The following is a 24,491-nucleotide window of genomic DNA, read 5'->3' as shown; positions in this document are numbered from 1 at the left end:
CGAATTTCGAGCAAAGGCAGTCCACTCCTGCAGCCATGTGTACTCCGCGACTAACGTCATTTGGACAGGGCATCCCATCTCGTCGGTCCAGAGGCCACGGAACTGCATCTTGATGCAAATAACGTGAGTGGTTTTCCCTGCTGTTTAATACGTGTATGCAAGTCTCTCACGGGTATGCAAGTCTGGTCATTGTTTTTGCCTAAACCATGTTGTATTTTTTCTACATCTTATTACCATTAAAGAGGTGGTTTAATTCTCAGTCAATGAATACAAATTCTATATATATTTGTATAAATTTGTATAAATATGCTTAATGTCATAAGATCTATATTCATCATTGTAACTTAAGTTTTTGGTGATGTTTTGTTTTATCTTATCAACACTCTAGCAGACAATGAAGACTTTAAAAGCAAAGTTCAAGAAGACTGAGGTAAGATTATATCTAATGTGCTAATAGTCTCCTATGATGGTGTAAAATTTCACATTTAATCCACTTATACAAAACTCATTTCAAGGTGCTTTATAGATTGTTCAGGTGGATTTTTTATAAGTAAAGTGTTCTGTACTGTTAGCACGGAGTTTAACCAGGCACAGACAGTGAGTGTGTAAGTGTGACCACATGCATGGGTCTTCATGGTCATGGTGATGACTGCTAGTGTCATTTACCAATACGGGACCAGGCCAGCCTACAGATGGCCCCAAACGTAACTGGAGATCGCAAAGAGTGTTCAATTATTCAAATACACAGACAGGCACACATGGGCATGCACAATCCTACTCATAGTGCTGGTAGATTATGCCACGCTATTCATGAAAAATATGAAAAGCAGTAAATATGATTAATATCGTATCAGAGAGCACCGTTTTGCGTTAGTCTGTGGTTTAATCACTGCGGTGGATTAATTTCCGATGTTAATTCCTTATTAATTACCTTGTTAATTTATCACCGCTCCCACTTCTTGGAGTTTGCAGGGTTCGGGACATTTTGATGATAGATGGTTAGCTGACCCAATATGGGGGAGGGAACATGACATGGGTGTATTTGGCCTCCCTTTGTATCTCTTCATGCAGCAAGCCTCCAGGTTCAGATATCTACGATGTTAAGATTTCTTTTCAATGGGCAGCTAATACTGTAGGCGATGCAGTCAATCAGACAACAGCAGGTTCCCATAACCATGTGATTTCTTCCTCTATTGATTTGACTCATTGGTCTGATATTCATGCAGCCAATACCATTAAAATGATGGTTGTGTGAGAGCAGGCGCGATGCTTGAGGTAAACATGATAACGTTATGGATCAGTGGCTATAATGTTTTTGAGAGGGTGTTTAAAGATGCTCAGATTTATGGTTCATGCATTTATTTTTGTGGGTAATCACTATTACATGCCTCAAGAACCCTGGCACTTGATTTTTATTTTTATTTTTAATTATATTTTTACAAACTTGGCGGTTTCCTTTGTCGCAGAGAAGGGTCTGGAAGAAGCTATGAGTCAAGCTCAGTGGCATCTGCGCTCACATTTGCAGCATCCGAGCTGCAGTATTCAGATAGCGGCACCTCCCATCAGTCACGCTCTTACATTATTATGGACGTGGTGGGCTAGCCTTCTGAAACAGGAAAGGTCTGCAGACCGTGTCCTCTGAAACCTTTAAATCACATTCTGTCTGTTGTTGAAAGGCTGCGGTGCAGTTTGCTTTATTAGTGGGCAGTGTGAGCGTGAGCAGCACCAAGGCTCTCTGTGCCAGACGGGTTTTGCTGAGCCCTGGTCTCCTGGTGCTAACGCAGCAGCTGGAAAGATGGCGCTCCGACCAAACAGAGCGGGCATGGGAGGAAGGAAACTGAATGCAAACAAACAAAAATGGCCATGGAGAGGTGAGTGTGGAGAGCAACGACAGATTCAGGTTGAGCTGTGAGAATGAGGGACACTCAGAGAGGGAGGTGTGTGTGTGTGTGTGTGTGTGTGCGTGTGTGTGTGTGCGTGTGTGTGTGTGCGTGCGTGCGTGCGTGCGTGTGTGTGTGTGTGTGTGTGTGTGTGTGTGTGTGTGCGTGTGAGCCAGTCACTGCAGTGTGCTCAGCAGACAGCAGAACAGGACAGGATAGGAACAAGAGCACACTGTGTTACAGGAAGCAGGCTGTTTGCCTTAGCCACTGGCCTGACCGCAGCCGATCTCTGAGGTGACAACGCATCCAGTGAGTGAATCGTGACTTGTGGTGAGCACTCGCTGTACACTGTACTCTTAAGCTGATCTAGAAGTCTCAAGTGTGGTCGGATTTGAGCTGACTCATTAGAGCAGGTAGCCTGCAGGGTTTTCTTTTAGGTGTGTCGCACTTTGGCGTCTCAGTTTAGTTAGGTTTGGCTTGGGTGTGCTCGCTGGCGATAACGCGTGGAGGGATATGGTGGAGGTGACGCTCAAGCCTGGAGCTCTATGGATCCTCAGTTCATGCAGAGCCTGATGAAGCGCATCTGCTTGTGTATCGGAGAGCTGGTGGTACGTACACTTCCTCTTACACCCTCGCACAGAGGACAATTGGGGTCACGTGTCCCAGAAACACTTCCAAGTTTAATGACGAGTTTAATGGAAGCCTTTTATTGTGTTTTGGTCATTCTGCAGGTGGGCCAGCTTCCCAAAGCAAATGCCACTGACGTTTCAGAAGACAGCGAAACTCCCCGTTTGTTGTTACGTCTGCCGAGCGGTTTGCCTAAAGCGGGTTGTGTTGGTGTGCATTTCCAGAGCCAGGACTGGAGTAAGAGCGATGACAGGTTGCTCCAGGCTGTGGAGCAGGACGAGCCTGAGAAGGTTGCCGCCCTGCTGGTGAAAAAAGGACTCTGCCCCTCCAAGCTGGACACAGAGGGCAAGTCCGCGTGAGTGACCATGCTGCGCCCATTCAAGGGCATTTTAGGCTCACGGTTTTGGTGCAGTTCTACCACCTAAAGGAAAGGTGTGAGGAGAACAAAGAGCCAGGAATCATGGGAACTGTGTTGGGTTCTAATCACGGCCTTTGCTTCCAGCTTCCATCTGTGTGCGTCGCAAGGCCGCTTGGACTGTCTAGAGGTCATCCTTTCTCACGGCGTGGACATCAACATGACGGATGGTGCAGGTAAATGTTTACACCTCGATTTTTCACCCAGCGTATGAAAATAATGCCCTTCAGTGATCTTAAAGTGTAAACAAGCCACTGTCAGACAAAGAAAGTGGAGGTAGTTAGTGTCTGCTGGCTGTCCTCCGTCTCCACAGGTTATAATGCCCTCCACCTTTCTGCAAAGAATGGACACTCAGAATGTCTGAAGAGACTTCTCCAGGTTAGTAGCCTGTCAGCTGAGGAGGTGGGGCAGGGGGTGGGGCTTATTGAAATCTCTTACTGGAATGATCAAATTCCATGCCAGTTGTGCAGTAACCTTATTACAAAGTGGGCGTGGCAGGAGGTAGGTCTGGGACAACAGATCTCACTGTTCAGTGTCGTAGGCTTACGGAAATTCAACAAAGCACCGGAGCGTGCACACTTGACAAGTCCAGAACGCCAATGAAATGCCTGTGATGTGATGGCCCCCAAGGTGGTCAATCTGTTGTTATGCCTTGTATGGTTAACGGGAGGGGGAAGGTTAGCCAGTCATTTACGTAATCCCAAATGTGTTGGCACACGTAAGAAACATCTTAACATGGGTATAATTGACTTGGAATGTGCCCTTCCAACTAGATATTACTCAGAGTTCCTGAGAGTTTCTGGTTTCCCATAAAATGTGAAATGTTTCCGTTTTTGTCTCTGTGTTGGCGCAGGAGCGGATGCCAGTGGACTCGGCAGACAGTTACGGGAGGACCCCGTTACATCACGCTGGTAGTGCATGCACTGACCCTTCTCTCAGTGCCGAATGCCGATGGAGAACTCCACATGGTGACCGCATGACACAAACCCTGCCTGAGCCTCTTTCCTCTCTCCTCCTCCCCTCTGTCCTGTCCAGCTGTCAACGGCTGCCTGTCCTGCACCGAGACCTTATGGGACTTCAAAGCTGACCTGGACGTCCAAGACGGAGTATGTGGGCAATAGTCGAAGCAGCTAATAGCACCCGCTGATTAAGACGGTCAGACGTCTCATAGGTAGCAGAGGGCTTTTTAGGCACACGCAGGAGATGACAGCACCTGTCTGGAAAGGACCAGTTCACGCTCCTGGCAGCACGTTTCATCAGCAGCCGCTGGCGACCTGCATGTGCGCTCCATTATCACATCTTCTGTGCTCTTTTAACTTCCACCATGTGGGGCTTAGCTGAGGAGGTGGACAGGCCGTGCTGAACAAAAATATGTGCTGGGCTTTGAGGCTTCTAGACCAGGATGGAGAACCACTGGGCTGTGAATACACTTGCAGGAGTTGATGTTTAGCTTCCATCTGATTTCTCTGACTGTAATGCTGACTGCAACCTGCCACAGTATCTTCTGACTGCAACGCTGATGCAGCACAGCACATATAACGTCTTTCCTGACCAGCCAGTGCTGATTATACTGCTCTCCCACACTGCTCCCTGCTAATACAGCTCATACAGATAAATATAACGATGCCTGAAGGAGGATAAAAACTCAAGAAATCAGTTCATTGCTGGTGATTGTAATATATGTTGACCTGTTTTTGTTTTATGTTTTTTAGGATGGAGCAACACCACTTATCCTCGCGGCCCAGATGAGCCGGGTGGAGCTGTGTGTCTTCTTGCTGGACAGGGGCGCTGACCCCAACAGGCAGGACATCCAGGGCAGGTAGGGCACACGTCTCATCCGGGGCAAGTAGGGCTTCCCCCTGTCTTCCAGGGCCCGGTATGTTCTGCCCAACATGGGTAAGCTGGGAGAAACAGGTCCTTGCCTCTCCGGGTGAACTAGCTAACCCAAAGTACCACTTTCACTTACACTGGCTACCACCTACACCTCAGAAGAGTTTTGGTGAGGTGACATCCACCCTGACGCTACCGCGATACGGTCGGCGCCCTCTCGCCCTCTGTAACCGTGTCCTGCTCGTCAGGTCGGCCCTGATGCTAGCCTGCGAGAGTGACAGCTTAGAGACGATGGAAGCGTTGCTGAAGGGTGGGGCCAAACCGCACCTCACGGATGCCCTTGGGCACGATGCCGCCCACTACAGCGTCGCTGCCGGCAGCCAACGGCTCACCCAGCTGCTGCAGCCTGGAGGAGGGGACGCAGGTAACGCACACGCAGGTGTGTGCGTCTGTTCTGTTTCCCCTGAGAGAGGGGACAGGGGGCCCTTCTGCAGACTGGTGCCGCCCTGCACGAATAAATCCGGCAGCAGACGCCATGCATGCGGGTAACCTGAGCCAGGGGATCGAAAGGGCAGCACAGAGTCAGGGGAAAAGCCATTTGCTACCTCAAGTTACAGAGCTGAAGACTAATATGAGCCATATGTGAGCTAGTGCTGAACGTGGGAGCAGCTGTTAGGAGGGGCCCCCTGAAGACAGGGTGATGTGTGCATGCACTTTTCAAGTGTCTTTGGATAGAGATGTGTGCTTAGGGCTGGGAGACAATATATGAAGTTAGGACTGAGCCTCAATGTGTGTGTGTGTGGGTGTGTGTGAGTGAGTGAGTTGCTGTAAGTTAAATCTTAGTGCTATCTGTTTTTCACCGCACACCCATAGTGGCTGATGGAGGAAGTGCGGAGGTAATTCTCCCTCTCACCAAACACCAAATGACCCAGCACACGTCAGCTCAGCTAACAACTAAACCCATTAGCATGCATGTCCAAATGCTACAAAGCGATCTGTCAGCTTAAAAAACAAATTCCAAATGTGATGGTGTTTATTTCAGTGTTGTAAGGGTCTTAGATGTGCAGTACACAAATGAAGAACTTTAGTGCCTAACGTGGCTTCTGCCTGCGTTGCTATCTACCCTTCAAACAAACTTGCTTGATGAGCCTGACTCCCACCCCACCCCCTTAGCTTTCCCCTGCTGCCACTGCCCAGGCTGGGGCAACAACACCACTCAAGAGGAAAGCCCCCCCTCCTCCAAAGTTCCCCCGGCAGGTACCACACAAACTTCATTGCTGCATGATTAAAATATTCAAACCAGCACTGCTGGACACTGAGTATAATTGGCTCTGCTTTGCAACGCTCCAGGGTACGCACCCTTCCCCAGGCCTGCCTGCTCCTGACCCTATCCAATCACAAGCGCCCCAGACTTCGGCTCCTCCCTACCCAGCCCCCCGGACACAGCGCCCATGGCCAGATAGCCTTGTGAGTGGCTGTTAACCGCATCAAGGTTTGATTCCTGGCGATTAAGTCACTTCTGGTCAGTCCACAAAGCACCGTGACTCGGATACGCATGCGCTGAATGATATGCATCCTGGAATGATATTGCTCTCTTGTCGAGTTCACACTATCTGCTGGCTAGTTTTGTGTGAAGACGCAATCGGTGTTGTGTAGCCTGTAGTTTCTAGGGTTTTTTTTATTTGTGTTGTGTGTTCTTTGTGTGCGTTGTGAGGCAGAGGATGAGGAAGTGTTTGAAGAGATTCGAAGGCTCCGATTGGAGAGAGGACGTCTGCTACAGAAGATCAAAGCCATGGAGCAGCAACAGAGTAGTGCCACCGCTGAACTGGAGGAGGTACTTCACTCGTGAAGGGGTTTCATACATCATACTCAACTCCTCAATAAAGTTGTTTTTGCTCAGATTATATTAGTGAGAAAAGTCACTACCATCATACCATCATATTCTTTTGAGAAACATTTTCTGTCCAGCAAATGTGCAGTGTTGATATTTTAGATTAATATACAGTTTTTAGATCTTTATACTTTATTTTTTGGCTGAAAAAAACAATAACAAAAGAAAACATTCAATCCTGTATTTTGGGTCCCGGAGACCCGTCTCGTGGACATGAGCAGACACGCAGGGTCTGTCAGGAGCCTGCTGTGTCTGACACATGTCTGTCCGCTCCGGTCTGCTCCAGCTGCACTCCCTCAGAGAGCGTTTACGCATATCCGAGGCAGAGCGTGACCTCCTGCAGGTGGCGCTGGAGGAGCTGAGAGGGTCTCAGTATGGCGGCGGCGACGATCCGGATGACATGCTGGACTTCCCAGGTGAGTGCCACAGGTGTCCGGTCTCGATCAGTGGCCAGTGTAGGGTGCAGCTCACTGATATCGCGCACACCTCATTCGAGGCCTGAATCTTAAACAATTGGAGAATCGAATAAAGTATTTCATCCAGCACTCAGTTTGGAGATGATGAGTTAAAGGCCCCTGCGTGAATCTGAAATGGAATGCGCTGCTCTGTTTGTTTGTTTGTTTGTTTGTGTGTGTGTGTGTGTGTGTGTGCGTGTGTGTGTGCGTGCTGTCAGGTGCTGAGAGGTTGCTGTCCAGACAGTCACGGGACGCCGAGGTCGAGACATCAGAGGCCCGGGTGGAAGCCTCGTCCAAAGAGGAGTTGGAGCAGCTCCGTGGGCAGGTGGATGAGCTGATCGCGCAGAATGCTGACCTAGTTCTCAAAATCCAGGTGTAGTTTTAAATCCCCCTATACACAAACAAACATATACACGTGCAAGCACACATAAAACCACATGCACTCAAACTCTCAGTGGCGGTTCAACTCTAGGCTGTAGCATACACATTGGCTTTAAGACTGTAGGGAATATTTAAATGTATCCCATTTCATACACAAGGCAGGTCAAGGTATTCTGCAAATAATAGAAAAAAAAGACTTATTAAGGCACTAAATGCAGAAAATCAGGCTTGAGGATACAAGGTCTGAAGATCTCAGTGCAGTGGAGTTTCTGCGAGCTGACAGCTAGAGTGAAACGGGAGGGAAAGAAGATGGTTTTAAAGGGCACATTAGACACAACGGACACAACCTTTCCATGCTCTCCGTTTCCTCTCTCTCTGTATGCTCTTATAATGCATGGCCAGTTAGGTTCTGACCGCAATGACACTTTGTCATAGAATGTTGATTAAATGTTATCTCGGAGGACAACGTAAAGATCTTGCCACCAGGTCATCATGCCAGGTCAGGCAGAAGGAACATTATATGGCTTCTTGTCTTCTGCCCCGGCCCAAGACAAATACAGCGGCATCAGACAAGTGCCGCGGACAAGGGTGTACAGGGCTAGGCCAGGCACCGAGACTCATGGAAATAGGGATTCTGGCACCTCGTAGCAAAAATGACTTTAATGAGACGCCAGTTTTATAAGTTGGTCAGTCCCAGTATGTTACGGTGACAGAAAATGGTTTGGTGAGGTCAATGCGAAAAATGCTGTCATTCTAAAACAATTGAAATAACACTTGAAATACTCGAAAAGTACTGAAATAATTTCAAGGCATTATGTGGGCATTATTATGTAGGTATATATATTTGTAAGTACTCGGGCTATGATCATCTGCCGTTTCATATGTTTTCCATTATTTAGTGTATGTGTACTCAGTCATACAGAGCTGTTCAGCCTTTCCCTGCTGGCATGTCTGCACAGTAAGAGATGTACACAACAACTGTTATTTGAAATAAATAACCAAAATAACCAAAACAACCAATTAACCAAAGCTTCTTCCTCTGAAATGAATGCGGAAGCTTTCTCCCTCTTCTCGACACTTTCCTAACGTTCTTCTGTGGGCTGGGGTCTGTAGATGCTGGAGATGTTCGAGAAGGACGACACAGATTTGCAAAGCTCCGGTCCAGACTTTGTGCCCACAGCCCTGTATGACTCCCTGAGGAGGGAGTTCGAGGAGCTGCAGGACAAATACTCGAGAGCGCAGGCTGCTATTGAGGGCTCGAGCATCGCCACCGAGGACACTGGGTAATGTAGTTCCTGCCAGTCACTCAAGGAGCTCTCTCTCTCTCTCTCTCTCTCTCTCTAGCTCTCTCTCTATACATAAATAGCCGTGATTTTCTTTCTCAGGTCTGAGGATAAGCCTGACGAGACCGGTGAGATGGAGTCAAAGGTGGAGCCTTCAGGCGGAGGAGGAGAGCGCACAGAGGAGAGCGTACAGGAGCAGCTGGCCCATGCCCGAGCTGAGCTGATGGAGCTGAGGGAACAGGTGCGGCTGGGGGTTTACTCCGTGGAGGCGGCAGGGTTACCCACACACGGCCCCTGCGAGGGCCAGGAGGCGGGGTCGAACTCGGACACCCAGCGGCTGACAGAGAGAGTGCGTGAGCTGGAGGCGGAGCTCGCCGGCAGGCAGGCGGTGCAGGGGGAGGGGTCTAACCAGGGCGACGCCGACACAGTCCGACAGCTGAGGCAGAGGGTGGAGGAGCTGGAGTCAGCTCTGCAGGAGAAAGAGAAGGAGGAGAGCAAGAGAGTACGCAGTCTAAGAGAGCGGGTGGGCGAGCTGAAGGCAGCCCTGGAGCAGCGCCAGGGGGCCGGGGGCGAGGTGGGCGGGGCTGAGGCAGAGGGTGGGCTGCAGGCGCGGGTAGCGGAGCTGGAAGCTGAGCTGGCGCAGAGTGTTCCGCAGCAGCAGCTGGACGAGGTGCGGGTCACTCTGGGCCTCCAGCTGGAGCAGCTGGCCCGAGAGCGCGCGGAGGCCGCGCTGAGACTCAACGAGACGCTCCTGGAGCTGGAGAGGCTCCGCCCTCCGACGCATGCCGGCGAGGACGAGGAGGACGAAGACGAGGAGGAGGAGCGCTCCGAGAGGTCCGTCGTATCGGGTGAGGGCACCCGCTGTCCCCTGGGCCATTCAGACGTACCCCGTTAATCCAAGCCTGTAAAAATAACCATTGTTTTTCCTCCAATCAGAGTTTTCGTTAAAGCTGTTGCCAGGCAGACGGACTCTGGAGGCTGTGCAGGAGGAGCTGGAGGTTGCCAGGCAGGAGGCCGCCGAGGCGTTGGACTGCCTGGTCGCCGAGAGGGAAGGACGCGCCCAGGACGCCCTGCAGCTGAAGGATGCGGTACCACTGGCCAGACACCAGGAGGCGCTGTCTGCCATAGCGCAGCAGCTGGCGCAGACGGAGAATGAGCTGCAGGCGGAGAGAGCACTGCGGGAGCATGCCCAGGCCGAGCTGGCACGACGAGAGAGCGAACTGCAGGCTGCCCGGCAGGGCACGATCAGCAAGGAGGAGCATGAGAAGACCAGGGTAAGAGTGGGCACATGCTACATACACAAGGCTAGCGCTGGGCTCATCGGAAGGTTGTATGTACAAGGTTTCACAGGCTTTTCACCAGCTGGGTCCTTTCCATATCCCAAAACAACGACACTGAGTCGTCCAATAGAGCTAAAAATATCTATAAAAAAAAAAAAAAGAACTATTCAGCTAAGTATCGGAGTGTAATAACAAAAAGCAGAATAAAGAAAAAACGAATTTAGCCATATACTGACAGGATCCGTGGGCCAGTTCTCCATTTCTTCTGAAGGGAAAGGTTGCTGTATGCGTCACATCTCATCTTATCTAGAATCCCACTTGTACCTTAAACTTCTTCAGCTGTTCGAACAGTTGGCGTTTCCCATCTTATGACGCCACTGGAATGCAGCGTCAGCGTTCCACTACTAATCCTTGTTTCGTAGAACAGGCCCGCGCAGCGTGCGTTTCACACGAGTGCGTAGCGTAATCGCCATCGCAGCCGCACGACGAAAACCTGCTGTTCTCTCCTGTAGGCCAAGCTGCAGGAGAGCCAGGACACTGCGGCGGCCGCGCAGGAGGCTCTGAGCGCCAAGGAGACGGAGCTGAGGGAGCTGCGCTCGCAGAAGGCTCTGGAACAGGGCCTGGTGTCCAAGGAGGAGCACGAGGCTCAGCGCCTGTGTCTGCAAGCCGAGGTCAACGCCCTGACCGCCAGTCTGGCCGACCTCACGCGCAAGCATGAGAAGACCTGCAATGAGGTCTGCAGTTGTGTGTATGTGCGTGCGTGTGTGTATGACAGACCTCTTGAACAATGTAGTGATGATGCTTTTCTTCTTTGCATGTATGCATCTTTCCTGTAAGTATCTTAAGCCTTCCCTTTATTTCAAGTGTGTGTGTTTGTGTGTACATGTATGTTTTTTGTATAGTACCCTGTTCTGTGGATTATACAGCCCTCTTACTACTAACTTAAAAGCATTCATACATTTATATTTTATACATTATATAAACATTTCCTCCCTCTGCCTGTCCCACCTTCCTGTTTTTCCTCTCTCTCTCTCTCTCTCTCTCTCTCTCTCTCTCTCTCCCCTCCCTCTATCGCCCCTCCCATCGCCCCTGCAGGTTTTCCAGGTGCAGAGGGATGCTCTCTTCAATAAGAGCGAGCGCCAGGTGGCCGAAGCCCAGCTCCTCGCTGTCCAGCAGCAGCTGGCTGAGCTGCAGGCTCAGTCCACCCACGTCCAGCAGCTGCATGACGACATGCAGCACTCCCAGAGCCTGATCAAGGAGAAGGACCGCAAGGTGTGTGGCCAGCCCAGCCAGGATGAAAAAGCCCAGTCATGCACGATCCCCTGTAGTGTTGTGTAAGAGCTGTAGGGAAAACCGTTGCTTTCACTGTTCATATCCTAGTCCCAAAACCAGTCCCCCCTACAATACAAGGTTCATGGTTACCTGCTCCAGCACACTTGAGTTAGATTTTCAGCCCAATATGAGCTCATTCAGTTATGTTGTAGTAAAACTAAGACTAAACTATACCAATTAGAAACTGTTTAAGCACACCAGTTTAAATGCTGCCAGTTTAAACGCTGTTTAAACACTACACTGTGCAGTTTAAACACTGTTTAAGCACTACACTGTGCAGTTTAAACACTACACTGCAGTTTAAACACTGTTTAAGCACTGCACTGCAGTTTAAACACTGTTTAAGCACTACACTGTGCAGTTTAAACACTGTTTAAGCACTGCACTGTGCAGTTTAAACACTGTTTAAGCACTACACTGTGCAGTGCAGGAAAGTTCCATGAGAGGGATTGGACACTTCTGTACTTGTTTTGATAACTTTGATAAATCACCGATTATTTTTAGATCAGAATTTGCTTCTTTTATTGGTGCATATTGCTTCCTCTCTCTCTCTCTCTCTCTCTCTAGATCACCGAGCTCTCTAAAGAGGTCTTCCGTCTGAAGGAAGCCCTGGGCGCTCTGACTCCTCCCCTGGGCATAGCCTCCTCCTCCCCTCCTTCGGCGGGTATACCAGGGCAGCAGCTGGCTTTACAGAACCGAGTGTCTGCACTAACTCAGCAGCTCCAGGTGGGGGCAGTGCACTAGAGTCCGAATTAGAGCTCAGCGCGCCAGAGCACAGGTTTAGCGTCTTCCGTATCTCCTTCCTCATTTGCCATGAGTGTTGCGACACAAAGAAATACCGAACAGGCCCTTTCCATTGTGATCCTAGTAGCATGTGACAAACAAGGTTCCTCCTGCATCTTCCCTGCCAGGACTCGGAGCGCAAGCACAAGGCAGTGGTCGCCATCTACCGCTCACACCTCCTCGCCGCGGTGCAGGTGAGGGACACGACACGCACACCCGACTCCGTTCTTTCGCGAGCGGTGCGGTCGGCCGGTTAACTGCAGCTGGATGCTTGCGTGTTGTGGCCGACAGGGGCGGATGGATGAAGAGGTGCAGACCCTGCTGCTCCAGATCCTCCGAATGTCCCAGAAGAGCCAGAGCGCTTAAAGCAGCCAGGGGCCCGGGGTCTTCACCCCCACCGCCTGCAGAATGGTGTGCTCGCGGGCCAGCTGGACTGACCGTGCAAAGGCACGGTGGGCGGACTGGCGTTACGTCAGAGGTCCAAGACAGAATGAGCGTTACTGTAATGGACGATAGCAGGTATAGTTTTAGAAAGTGACAGAGACGAATATATTTGACAGTACCTGTGAAGCTTTGTTAGCTTAGAGAGTACTGATCAACAATTTTATACATGTCAATAAAAGCAAAAAAATGCATTGCTGTTGTTTTTTCATCTATCATTTTACCAAAGCTTCGAACAAGACTTTCTGAGGCAGGATCGAGGTCACCTTCTCAATGTATCCTGATATATACTGCTGATCACGTGATCAATAATTTTCAGTAAGACGATATCAGACAGCATATATCACCCTGAGGAAATCTGGGTTTTATTTCTTCAGTCTTCTGAATACTTTTTCATGACCTTCTCGATTATTTTCTAATTTGAAAAATGTTTGAAAAAAATGTCTTTTCTGACACGATGTTTGGAAATATTTTCATTTAATTCTGCAAGACATGGCCCTGTTTTCTGAATGCATGCGTATCCCCCGCACCTGCTTGTGAATGATTCTAGATTGTGCCTCTGTGTTTTATAGTATTTCAGGATGGTGTTAATGTGGGTCAGGTTTTTTTCTCAGGCAAGGTGCAGAAGTCCTCCTGTCACGGGCTCTCACGAAACTTCACACGTCAGCTTGTGAGCAGCTGTCAAAATCATCAGGAGAGTGTGTGTACTGTCACAATAAACTTTCACGTAAAACTCGAGCTCAGTCAGTACAGTCAACAATTCCGGGAGCTGTCATGCTGCTGTTTGCAAGCGTTTGTTGTGCCGTAAGAGACCGGAGCAGGGCTCACAGTTAATCAGGTCTCAGTGTATTCTTTTAGTTTAAACACTGGGGTTGTGGGCACGGAAAAAAAAAAAAGTGTACATCTGCAGTGGCTGAAACTTCACTAGAAACCACAAGCCAAACTATTGAGACGCTCCTAACACAGAGAATGAACTCTGAGCTTGCAGTGCTGTTGGCGTTTTGCTCAAATGGTCTTCAAGGTTCCATGAATATGTCGAGAGCACGCTGGATGGGACCGAGACATTTTTAATATCACCAACTGGTTTCTGGTCATGTGACCGGCCACACGGGAGGGACAGGGAAGTAAAATTCTGTTCTGCTCCAGTGACTATAGGATCAAACTGTACTGGGATCAGTGTGTAAGATATAAAAGAAAACACATTAAAAATAAATAAATGAAAAGGTGGCAAGTCTCAATCAGCCTAGAGGGTAACCACAGGAAATACAATAGTATAATCCTTTTATTATAATTTCCTGATTTTAGGGTTACTGACAACATGCCTATCAAAAACAAAACAAAAACCAGGCAAGAAAAAATTATTTAAAAATTAGAATAATTTTATGAGCTCAATAACTCAACTCTTAAGTGGGGGGCAACACCTAATTTCATCTTCAAAACACATCTTTGGCTAGTTCAGTATAGATTACTATTTCTACTTTCCTTACTAATTTCTTTCCCAAATCAATCATTTACAGAAAAGGAAATACAAGGTTAAAAATTAATACCAATCAATCCAAGCTTACAAGGGTCAAAGTTCTCCAAATGCGCTGTTGTGTTCATTTTCGCTGACCGACATCCAATCTCGCACTATTGTGGATAACACTTTCTGATCGCTAATAGAATTTAAAGAAATCATCATTTATGCAGAACTTGGTGCGTCTAGAACACTAAGGTGATCTCTCTGCTCAGATCTTTTTATGTTTTTGTTGTTGTTGTTGCTCTAATAAAGAACACAGATGACGATCAGATCTGTCTGGTACGTCTGGGCCATTACAGAGTCCCACGGAGAAACAAGGGCGAACGCCACTGCGATCGTTCCCGTGATTCTTACGACCGTTTCCGCTGCAGCACGAGATAAGGGGAGCAGTGTGCATGCGAAAACGTTAGTGGCTAGCGTGGGGAGATCAGGGCCTCTGTGAACGATGGAAAACTCTGTACAAGTGAAAAATGAAGAATAAGAAAGAAATCATTAAAAACCTTCGGAAAAATAATTCCGAAGCTTATACGGATTTTCTAGTGACTTTGGTGTCTTGACCCACCTTAAATTATGGTATTTGAAAGATGAAAATCCATATTATTACCCCTTATGGGAATGTAGACTTTTGGGGACTGTTCCACATATATAATACGCAGCTGCATGAAATGTTAGCCGACCTACATTTGGTCAGTTATTTTATATAGTTTTTAAAAAAGAAATTATATGCCTCCAGTATGCAATATGCCAGTCTGCTCTGCAAAACAAATTTCTTAATTGCTATAACAATTGGTATTTGTGTAGTTTTGTTTTGTTTTTTTACTCTTACATAAGCATGACCTAGCATTTGGTCCTGAGGCCTAATAAATTAAACATGTATGTGATATGGTTGCATAAGACAGGCTTGAACAATTAAGCTTAGGAAATATCATACGCCCACATAAGGTCCATATGAAATACTGCATCCTGAGAACAATTCACATACTGCCCACTTCCTATAATACTTTGATTCCAGAATCAACTAAATACATCTGACTGCAAAGTCGACACACTGATCATAAAGCCCGCAAGCATAATCACTGATCGCTCACATTTTGAAAACAGGGCACTTGGATTACACCTCAGAGTAAAATCAGAATGGGGCGTCCTAATGCTACACATCGTGAAACGCACAGTCGACTTCTGTTCAGAGCCTCCCCTTCCGTAAGATGTCTGCTAAAGCCCTGGGTTTGTCAGCTTGGCCTGAAGAGGAAGGCATGCTGGGAGTCGTAGTTCGATTCCCACATCTGCAATACCACATGTCCAGTGCACCCAACGGAAGCTTAGTATCCACATTTAAGGCAAAAGTGTGGGGACCCTGGGCCTCGGCTGCGCAGAATCAGGCCGTTAAAACCTGGAACAGGAGAGGAACGTGTCATCTGCTGAAACGCACATTTTCAGAGAATCAGTAAAGAGCGCAATGTCCATCACTCCTTCATTAAGCTGATCGTCTCTCCGCTGAGATCGGGGCGTCTCAGCGTCGTCTTCTGAACGTGGCCTTTTGCGTCCTTACCCTTCTGTGTGCGTTGTCCAGGTGGAGGTCACTGTTTCCTGCACACCACCTGCTGAAGGTGGAGCTCACTCTCAGCCGCTACGATGGGCAGCTTGTTACTCAGGTGGTAGTTGATCAGGTGACTGATGCTCTCGAAGAGCATGTCTTTAGTGCGTACCTGACAGGTCCGAAGAAAACAATGCATGAATACAAAACACTCAAGAATACAAATCCATATTTTTGTCTCAAGTCATTTATCTGCTAAAGTTCAGTCTAATGTTCATTAGCTGTGAATGTTTGGGTTTTTTTTTTAACAAACTGTACCCTTGCTAGGTCTTATTGAGCTTTACACTACAGTAGGATTCTCCATGCATAGGAACTGGTTCAGAACTGTGGCCTACCTGACCCCTGACCTTTCTCCCCTTTACCCATAAAACCCACCACTTTCTCTGGCTCCACCAGCTGCAGAGATTCCTCATGCAGATGGACTTGTTTAAAACTTGGGCCTAGATGACCCACGATCCCATGACCCCATGACCTTCACCAAAATCACTGCACCCTCAGGATCCATCAATAACAAGTACTCAACATGCAAACTGACCAGATCCAAAAGATACGTCCTCTGTACAACCCCTCACCTATGCCCCCTAACCTATGACCTTCAAACTTACCACCCCCTCCGGGTCAACCAGCAGCAGGTGCTTGGGCAGGCCGCAGTGCATCCCAGTCAGAACGTACTGGCCCGGGTTGGTGGCACTGTCGCGCACCAGGAAGTCCCCATCTCGGGCCAGCAGCTTCTCGGCGTCCCGACGGCTCATGCGACCGTGGTACCAAGCCTCGCGGCGGAGCTGCTCCTCGGTGGGGGCCACTGGAGCACGGCGCCGGGGCGGGCTCGGCCACTGGTCCTCTAGCACGCAGACGCTGCCGGCCTCGTGCATCCGCAGGGCGTCCTCGAATGGCCCTGAAAGTAGTACAGCACAGAGAACCAAACGTGACGTGTGTACTGAATGTGAGCTCGACATATGGTGGGACACACCATAGATTTTTTATTTTGAGTTAAAGTCTAATGATGAGAGACATTTATTTTGTCGTTGTTAAGTATATTACTGAATTAAACCTACAAAACCAAACAACTAGTTTTAATGGGAAAGAAATATGCTTAATAGTTTAAGAGGCTCATATCTGAAGCCCCTGGTCCCCCACGCTGCTCGCATACTCATGTCAAAGATGTCTTTCTTGGGGCTCTCCGCTCTGCACCCTCCCCGTGCGCCTACCAACGGCTCCATGCTTTCCTGGCTCTGAGTGTTTACATACAGGTGCTCCTCGTAGTCCCGGACACTAGGGGGGTGCCCATCTGTTCGCAAATACCCATCAGATGTCAAATCTGGTATAGAAATAAAGGCCTTCAATCATGCCGCGCCAACACAAACGAGATTATACTGCAGAAGCTAATAGCTAACAGCTTATATCAAGTTTCAAGTTTATAAACATATAACAGCTTATATGTTTATACATATAACAGCTTATATGTTTATATATGCAGCACAGCATGGTCAGCTAAGGATAATTTGGTAGCAAATTTTTATTGCTGGGGATAATTACCAGTAAATGACTACATGTTGTATAGCAGTGTCATAAATCAGACTACTGGCAAACCCAACACCTTTTCATTTCTCAAAATTCCTAAAACATCCACCAGGTGAGTGTGTTAGTGTCAAGCACAGGTGTCTCACTCGAGCTGCTGCTGTCCTCTGTGTCCCAGCGCACTTCGTGACACAGCTGAGGTGTAGGGAGCGAGGAGGCGTCTCTCCGTGTGACACAGCCAGCCTGAAAATGCAGGACCAGATGCAGTTCACAACCCCATTCTGCGAACTGCGCAGACAGGTGCAACCTAAAACTGGAGTCGGCTGATTCCAGACCTGCTAGTTAACGAGGCAGGTCAGTACAGAGCAAGGGCCCCAACCTCATATGGCAGGCTATTATTGCTCTTCTTTCTGCACATCGAAGGCCAGCCAATATAGCCCCCTTTACAGCCTAATGCATTCTAATTCCCACATTAGTTTGAATGAAGTCTTATAAATGTCCGATAAACAGACTACAGGTTAGAAGTGAATCCAGCTACAGCAATAAAACAGCATTACAAGTATCCTGTCATTTTGTATCAGAGGCGAAACGAGCATTAGGCTTCTGAGAGCAGTGCAGCTTAGTTTCTCTGGGCTCTTACGGAAAACTCTTAGAAAAACAAAGAGTAAATGGATGTCTTCTTGCCAAGACACTAAGGAGGCCTATACAACTCATAAATCAGTTCATTTTACGTCTCAATTATGAAGGAATCACCAGTACGGATTATGCGAATATATCTCATAAACATACGCTTCGTTAATTTGCACTGTTGACGACTGATTTTCAAATCACATAGTTAGGATTTGTCGAGAGGTCATTCAATATAGCCATCGGGGTTGAAGAGAGGTTTTCTAATGCGTGATTGCCTTCTTGCCTGTAAACCGAATTGGCCACAGAACAAAGAGCCCTTACACAGGCGTGTATACGCCTGGCTGTCTCAGAGCAGGGACTCCCTAGCACAGCCCTGGGGACCCACGGCCTGACACAGCTTAGCCTTTTCCCTGCTGACACACCCAGCTGAAGCTGTTCAGTGGAACCCAGGACTGTTTTGTTCGTTTCGTTTCGCATTTCACCTGCAGTGTCCTGCCGTGCGGCATGCTGAGGGCGTGGCCCAGCAGCGCCGGCGGGGGCTTCAGCCTGGAGTCCACCACCCCCCCCAGTGGCGGCTCTTTCCCGGGGATGCTGTTGTAGTAATCGTGCTCCGATGACTCCTCGTCATCCCCCCACGCTGACTCCTCCACCCGGATATTCCTGATGCGATTATTTGCACGTTGACACGCTCATGTGTATCAAATAACAAATAACATTGGCAGCTGTTTGCTTGAACATAATAAAGTCATCTGTTTATACATAAAAATAGCACAAATAATGTAATTAATATGTTATTAATAATATTATAATATAAACAGCACTGATGTAATCAGGAGATGGGTTATATAGCACACTGTAAATAGACAGACAACTATCTCATTTAGCAGGGCTGATGGGGTTGCGAGAAATATTGCTTATTGCTGGAGGAAGTTAACAGCTCTGAAAGGACAGAAATGGAAGCTGTTTTGTCTGCTCTACTACACGTGTGACATCGGTCAGGCTTTCAGCTTCTGAGAGCCAATGGAATGGATTTCTATAATGTCATCCAACCAGGATGCCGATCAGAAACCTGATCCCTGGGCACCCATTTTCCACCATTCCCCAATCTGGAAGTCCAATGGATATATGTATGTGTGCGTGAGTGTGTGTGTGTGTGTGTGTGTGTGTGTGTGTGTGTGTGTGTGTGTGTGGGGTACATCATATAAGCCCATTCTGCATATTGCCTGAGCCCAGCACGTGAGTGTCGCACGGGTTAGCGGAGCAGAGTCTCACCTGTCCAGGCTGAGGATGACCTTGGGTGGGCTGTGCAGGTACTGTTTGAACTGAAGCTCGAAGGCCTGGCCGATGGTGCTGATGACGCCCTGCGCGAGGCCGTCGCTACACTCCAGAATGTGGCAGGCTACAGGGACGAGAGGCGGGCATTGGAGAAATCACGGCCGGACGTGCCAAAGACACACCTCGTGACCGGCAGATTACGCAACAGGCCACACCGACACGTGTTCCAAGCACAGGCAGTGAGGAAACTCATCGGGTAACTAAAACCGCTGCTAATGCTAATGCAATGAACAATACCTCTTTGATTGACAGGATCTTTGGCCACATATGCAACATAATCGGGCGTGTCCTGAAAAACGACATGAAAGAAATCAGCAACCCAGATGACTTAAAAGTCTCGAATTCAGACAAAGCAGGAAAGCTGCTGGCGGCAGAGGGCGGAAGTTAAAGGACAAAGAGGAAACAGATGTGGAGCCGCTCAGAGACGCGTCAGGAGAGTGAGAGATTCGTCGTGAGGTCTCACCGTGTCTCCTCCCGAAGCAAATGAGATGGACTGCATAGGGTGATGTGCAATCACCTGGGAGATGAATCAGAGAGGAGAGAGAAGGAGAGAGGGTGACCGAAGCTGCTCTATTCAATAACCTTTCCACAGGACTCTTCAGGACAGCTGGCCTGCGGAGGTTTTGACACAGGCTGCTTAGCTGAATACTCAGACATTCTGTCCTGTCGTAAGGTCCTATCCTCCGAATCCTTCCAAAGCTTTGGCTCATATTGCCATCCACAGTCCAGCTGACAGTGAAGAGGTCAGACTACATCTCCCAGGAGGCTGTGTGAGAGGTTCTGACCTGCCGGGTGGTGGGCACGTGTAGACTCAGGCCCTCGGTGGAGATGTTGACAGCGATGCTCATTCCGGCGAAGCGTAAGTTACTCTTCCCCATGATCGCCTGGAGGGCCTTGCTGGCAGTCTGCGGCCAATGAAAACGGACTTGCTTCATTCATGCAACCGCATGGGAAGATTACCCATAAAGTGGATATTAATCATTATCATTGTTCACCTTCTTTTTCCATACACCCTTTCCTCCTGGAACAGCATCACACAGCCTGTTGATAGCCTCCCTGAACACACACACACACACACACACACACACACACACACACACACGCATGCAAACAGGGCCAGAGTAAATTTGGACATGTTTCAACTCAGTGAAGCAACTTCTTGAAGCAATATCCTGAGTTCTGTATTTTGCAAGACCTGCATGTATTCCAATATATTTCTATGTATTCACAGACACCCTTAAGCCACAAATACATTTTTGTACAGTGATGCGATAATGCAGACAGCCTATATGTGTACATATTGACAAACAGGCTGACTGTAAGGCTTCAATATTGCCAAGTTCAAGTCACCGCAACAAACTGAAAAAGAAAGCCTGTCTTCTAACAGTGCTTTCATAACACTTTCAAAACAAATATGACACCTGTATCAATTCTGCACTATTTACACGTTCGGTTTACACTCAAACACTGTGAAATATTTTTTTTATGAAAATGACATTCAAAAAATTTTTTCATTTAAATGCCATCCATGCACACATGGTTTGGAAAGCGTTTGGTTTTTTTTACTTTTACATCACAGGTCACCAACATACACAGCAGAAAACCGTCAACATCCAGTCTAACCATCCCTAGACTGTCTGACTGTCACCAACATCACGATTAGCTTCAGACACTGCAGCAAAACCCGGTAGGTGAGACAGCTTGTTTGCTGTGCGAGAAAGCTTTGTTACTTAGCACTGTCTCACTGTCACACAGCTGGAGTGAAGCAAAGCAATAAACTAGCACAAGCTCTTTTAAAAGCCAGTGAGATTCTGTTTGATTTTAAGCTCCCTGCCATCTCTCCTTAATGATGATTTTATATGGCAGTCAAGCCATGCTAATGAGCGCTGAAAATGTCAATCATCCGCATCCCTTGCAGCTTAGCGCCAGGGCCACTAGGCAGCTGCTGGCTGGCTGAGTGAATGCCTGAAGGACCCCGTGCCTATCAGGTAGCTCATTAAACTTTTAAAGGTGGCAACTGTCCCAGTGAAAGGACTTTTGAGAGATCTGTTTCTATAAAGCAATTTCTTCCTTAGCGGAGAGAAGTAAAATGAAACTGGAATCCACAGAGTGTCTGTTTGGGGGAATTTAAGATACGTATATGTGTATGCATGTATGTGAGGCATGTGATTTTTCAGTGTGTGTGTGCTTATCTGTGAGACTGTGCGTCTGCGGTGCATTTAAGATTCCTCACTGCTGTGTCCCTCTTTGCTATCTGACCAGTATTACAGAACATGCGTGCTGCCTCCATGTCGATAACTGAAGTGCGCCCCACCCACCCCACATAAAAACCATTTGTATTCTGCAACTTTGGCCAAAACGCAAACTGTGAGTGACATCGACGGCTCTGCGCGCTCCCTTTACTGCCGGCCTGCGCTAATTATCTTCCCTCCCAACTCACGTCTCCCCCACATCCCTGGACACTTCCGATCACTCTCTTCCTCTCCTCTTCCAGCTTTTCAAACGCAGCAGTCCACCCTCACCACGCATGTCACTGTTTCTGACACTCCCCGGGGTGCTTGGGCCTCTGCAGTCTCCGGTCATTAACCATCATCATCAATAATACAACTCTAGCTTCCTCTGCATGCTCCTGGCTGCACTTAAGGGTGGCGTGGGCAGGGGGGATTGGGTTACTGACGCTCGATGGCCAGCCAGGGGCAAGGAGGCACACTGCGCTGTTCCCACTGGGGAACACGCATGGACACACATGCATGCACTCGTGCACCGGCGCACGCATCCACGGGCATGTGTGCATACAAGCATGTGCACACATAGGCTTTTGCACACATGCATGCACAGTGCAATCATGCTTTCATGCAGAAAGTCATGCACATCCATGTACATGCATGCGCACATACATGCTGATATCCACATATGCAACCTCAAGAACTCTTACTACACTATTTATGCTCAGGTCTGCTTTCTAAATTAGGTTTCTTTACAATCTTAGAAAAGCAATGTGCTTTATTTGTTTAATTTAATATATAGTTATACTTATAGTAAATATATTTGAAAATGAGTCATTTAGCAAAAATCCTTCTTTGGAAGATTCTTGAACAAATTTAACAATAAATTTACACCAGTGATACAAGTACACAAATCCTTAATGGCAGAGAGAGTCTAATGACCTTACCTTGTCACCTGGGTTCTAGTGGTAAAGTCCAGTGAACGCATCGATTTGAGCACTTCAATACAGCCCATATACTGTAAAGACATCAAACAAACAACACTTCTATTATACAGCTAAAACAACTGACACAAACACCACGCCCACTGACACCAACACCGTGCCGGTGATAAGTTGCAGATTGCGTGCATGACCATAGCTGGGCACATGCCAAAAGCCACATATGCCTGTGGCTTTAATCACCTGCGTGTAATTATGTAAAGGGTGCGAAACATAAGGAGGTGGTGCAGCAGATCTCGCTGACAGAGTAATGGCTAGACTGGGCCTGCTAATTACGGTGGCTCTGAAGTATAGGTGGGATACGCTGCACTAAAAGCTCCGTGGCTGATGGCGCTGAGAGATGCACACACACACAGAGAGCCATCTCGATCTGCCGGGGTTGGCGGGGGGAGCCCTGAGCGGCTCTTCCTGTCCCTTCTGAAGGACGGTTTGGAGGAGTGGGTCTTGATGTCAAAGATGTGCAGCGTGTCTGATGATTTCCTTGTGCTAATCTGGTGGCTTTGTCCTTGGAATGTCCTGATAGTTGCTTGAAACAGACGTGTTAGTGAAGGGAGCAAAAGGAGTCTGAAGAGCGCATAAATAAGCCAAAGAGTCGTGTCTTATGTATTTTGCACTTCTAGGTATCAGCATTGATCCCTGTATTCTAGTGTTCTAGTTCATTGGTATGTTGGACTCTAACCTTCTGTACTGTACTAGGATATATTCTATTCTATAGTGACAAAGCACTTTTGTAAGTCACTCTGGATAAGAGCGTCTGCTAAATGCCATAAATGTAAATGTGATGTAAATGACTTAGACAGCTGTGTAGAAAAAACTCACATACCTACAACTAAAATGTAATGTACCAAAAACCAGCGCTACTAATGGTGGTTTATATAGTTTTAATGTGTCCCATCTTAAGACTGCACAATATGTTTTTTGTTTATGATTATTGTAATGAAAGCCTTCGCAGTGCTAATATCACACGAGGATACAATATGCTAATGAGCCTTCAAACAAATGTGACAATATCACTGCAATTTTGTATTTCGTATATTCTGTAACCCCAGTTCATCCAGTACAGTTAAGGAGCCCACCGTGAGAAAACCAGATATAGATTACACTGGGCTTCCATAAAAACATAGGACATGCGTTTTGAATGTTTATTTATCATAGTAATTGGAAGCCATTCTTTCAAACCTCACATGTTATCAGACAAACTGACGATTGTTTCTTGAAAAAAACAGCAAAACAAAACCCTTGCACAACCTACAACCACAACACCATATCATAATGAATTCCCTTAGTTGTCAAACAGGTAACTAATCATATTTTGACATATTTTGACATATTTATGCATAGTTCAAACACCATTTGATATAAAGTCCTCCCTTCTGCATCTACGGTGAAAACAAGTGTTCGTTAGATTTAGCCACATGGTTCCATAAACACAAACCCACCAAATACTCTTTTCCAAATTGCCTGAGCATTTTAATGAAATTAGCATTTGGCAGAAAGGATTCAGGCTGTGAGTCCTTCCCCATCACTCTCAGCCTTCCTGACTGTGAGAACGCTACAATTTGTCCTTCCAGAAACAGCATCTTTCCAAAAAATTATGCAAGCATACACAGAAAAGGGTCTTTGACTTTTAAAACATTGCACAGCTTGTTGACTATTGTAACTAGTCATACATTTACCAACCTGGGTCATCAGCCTAAGTGATCAACTGCCCAGCTTTGTAAATGTTGCCAAACTGGCATAAACAGCTTCCTCCACAGGTAGATGAGAGTGTCCTACATGGGCCATTTATTTTAGCACACTGCGCTTCCATGGTGGTGTACTGTACTGTACCTCCCATGGTGGTGTACTGTACTGTACCTCCCATGGTGGTGTACTGTACTGTACCTCCCATGGTGGTGTACTGTACTGTACCTCCCATGGTGGTGTACTTCAGGTCATTTTGCCCTAAAGGTCAATTTTCCTCTGCAAAGAGGAATTTGAAACTCAAAAAATGATTTGTCCTTCTAATAAAAAGAGGTACAATATTCTGTCTGCCAGGGCTCAGTGTGAATATCACTCATCTATAACCTAC

At 47.5% G+C, this 24,491-nt stretch overlaps 2 protein-coding genes across 12 annotated transcripts in view; one reads left to right on the top strand and one right to left on the bottom strand.

Moving 5' to 3' along the window:
• Window positions 1-71: 71 nt before the first annotated feature.
• On the top strand, window positions 72-13,275 carry ankrd24 (ankyrin repeat domain 24). Of its 11 annotated transcripts, none has more exons than XM_035523136.1 (23): window positions 72-123; window positions 389-430; window positions 2,732-2,862; window positions 3,010-3,098; window positions 3,236-3,300; window positions 3,776-3,833; window positions 3,958-4,028; window positions 4,635-4,741; window positions 5,001-5,191; window positions 5,626-5,648; window positions 5,926-6,009; window positions 6,103-6,219; window positions 6,467-6,586; window positions 6,930-7,059; window positions 7,317-7,471; window positions 8,593-8,762; window positions 8,865-9,610; window positions 9,699-10,036; window positions 10,555-10,776; window positions 11,138-11,314; window positions 11,942-12,100; window positions 12,286-12,351; window positions 12,449-13,275. In XM_035523136.1, exons 2-23 carry the CDS (start codon window positions 395-397, stop codon window positions 12,521-12,523), a joined length of 3,330 nt encoding a protein of 1,109 aa, XP_035379029.1. In that variant the 5' UTR covers window positions 72-123; window positions 389-394; the 3' UTR covers window positions 12,524-13,275. The 11 variants fall into 11 exon arrangements, with proteins under 11 accessions (XP_035379029.1, XP_026881569.2, XP_035379030.1 ...); XM_035523137.1 differs by having other exon boundaries at window positions 81-123; window positions 392-430; XM_035523138.1 differs by lacking the exons at window positions 72-123; window positions 389-430 and adding an exon at window positions 1,592-1,871.
• A 587-nt stretch (window positions 13,276-13,862) lies between these two features.
• shc2 (SHC (Src homology 2 domain containing) transforming protein 2) overlaps window positions 13,863-24,491 on the bottom strand; it is a 14,633-nt gene continuing 4,004 nt past the window's right edge. Inside the window, exons 2-13 of the mRNA XM_035523141.1 lie at window positions 22,367-22,437; window positions 20,190-20,250; window positions 19,980-20,099; window positions 19,658-19,711; window positions 19,432-19,483; window positions 19,132-19,258; window positions 18,342-18,519; window positions 17,379-17,472; window positions 16,862-17,029; window positions 16,317-16,606; window positions 15,667-15,823; window positions 13,863-15,507 (exon numbers count right to left, since the gene is read on the bottom strand). Coding sequence (XP_035379034.1) covers window positions 15,695-15,823; window positions 16,317-16,606; window positions 16,862-17,029; window positions 17,379-17,472; window positions 18,342-18,519; window positions 19,132-19,258; window positions 19,432-19,483; window positions 19,658-19,711; window positions 19,980-20,099; window positions 20,190-20,250; window positions 22,367-22,437 — 1,344 coding nt within the window. The 3' untranslated portion in view covers window positions 13,863-15,507; window positions 15,667-15,694. The remainder of the gene's footprint in view (window positions 15,508-15,666; window positions 15,824-16,316; window positions 16,607-16,861; window positions 17,030-17,378; window positions 17,473-18,341; window positions 18,520-19,131; window positions 19,259-19,431; window positions 19,484-19,657; window positions 19,712-19,979; window positions 20,100-20,189; window positions 20,251-22,366; window positions 22,438-24,491) is intronic.

This window comes from Electrophorus electricus, chromosome 26 (genome assembly GCF_013358815.1).
Source record: "Electrophorus electricus isolate fEleEle1 chromosome 26, fEleEle1.pri, whole genome shotgun sequence".
NCBI lineage: Eukaryota > Metazoa > Chordata > Actinopteri > Gymnotiformes > Gymnotidae > Electrophorus > Electrophorus electricus.
Note: the sequence above shows the minus strand (reverse complement) of the source record. Positions and strands in the feature narration are given on the sequence as shown.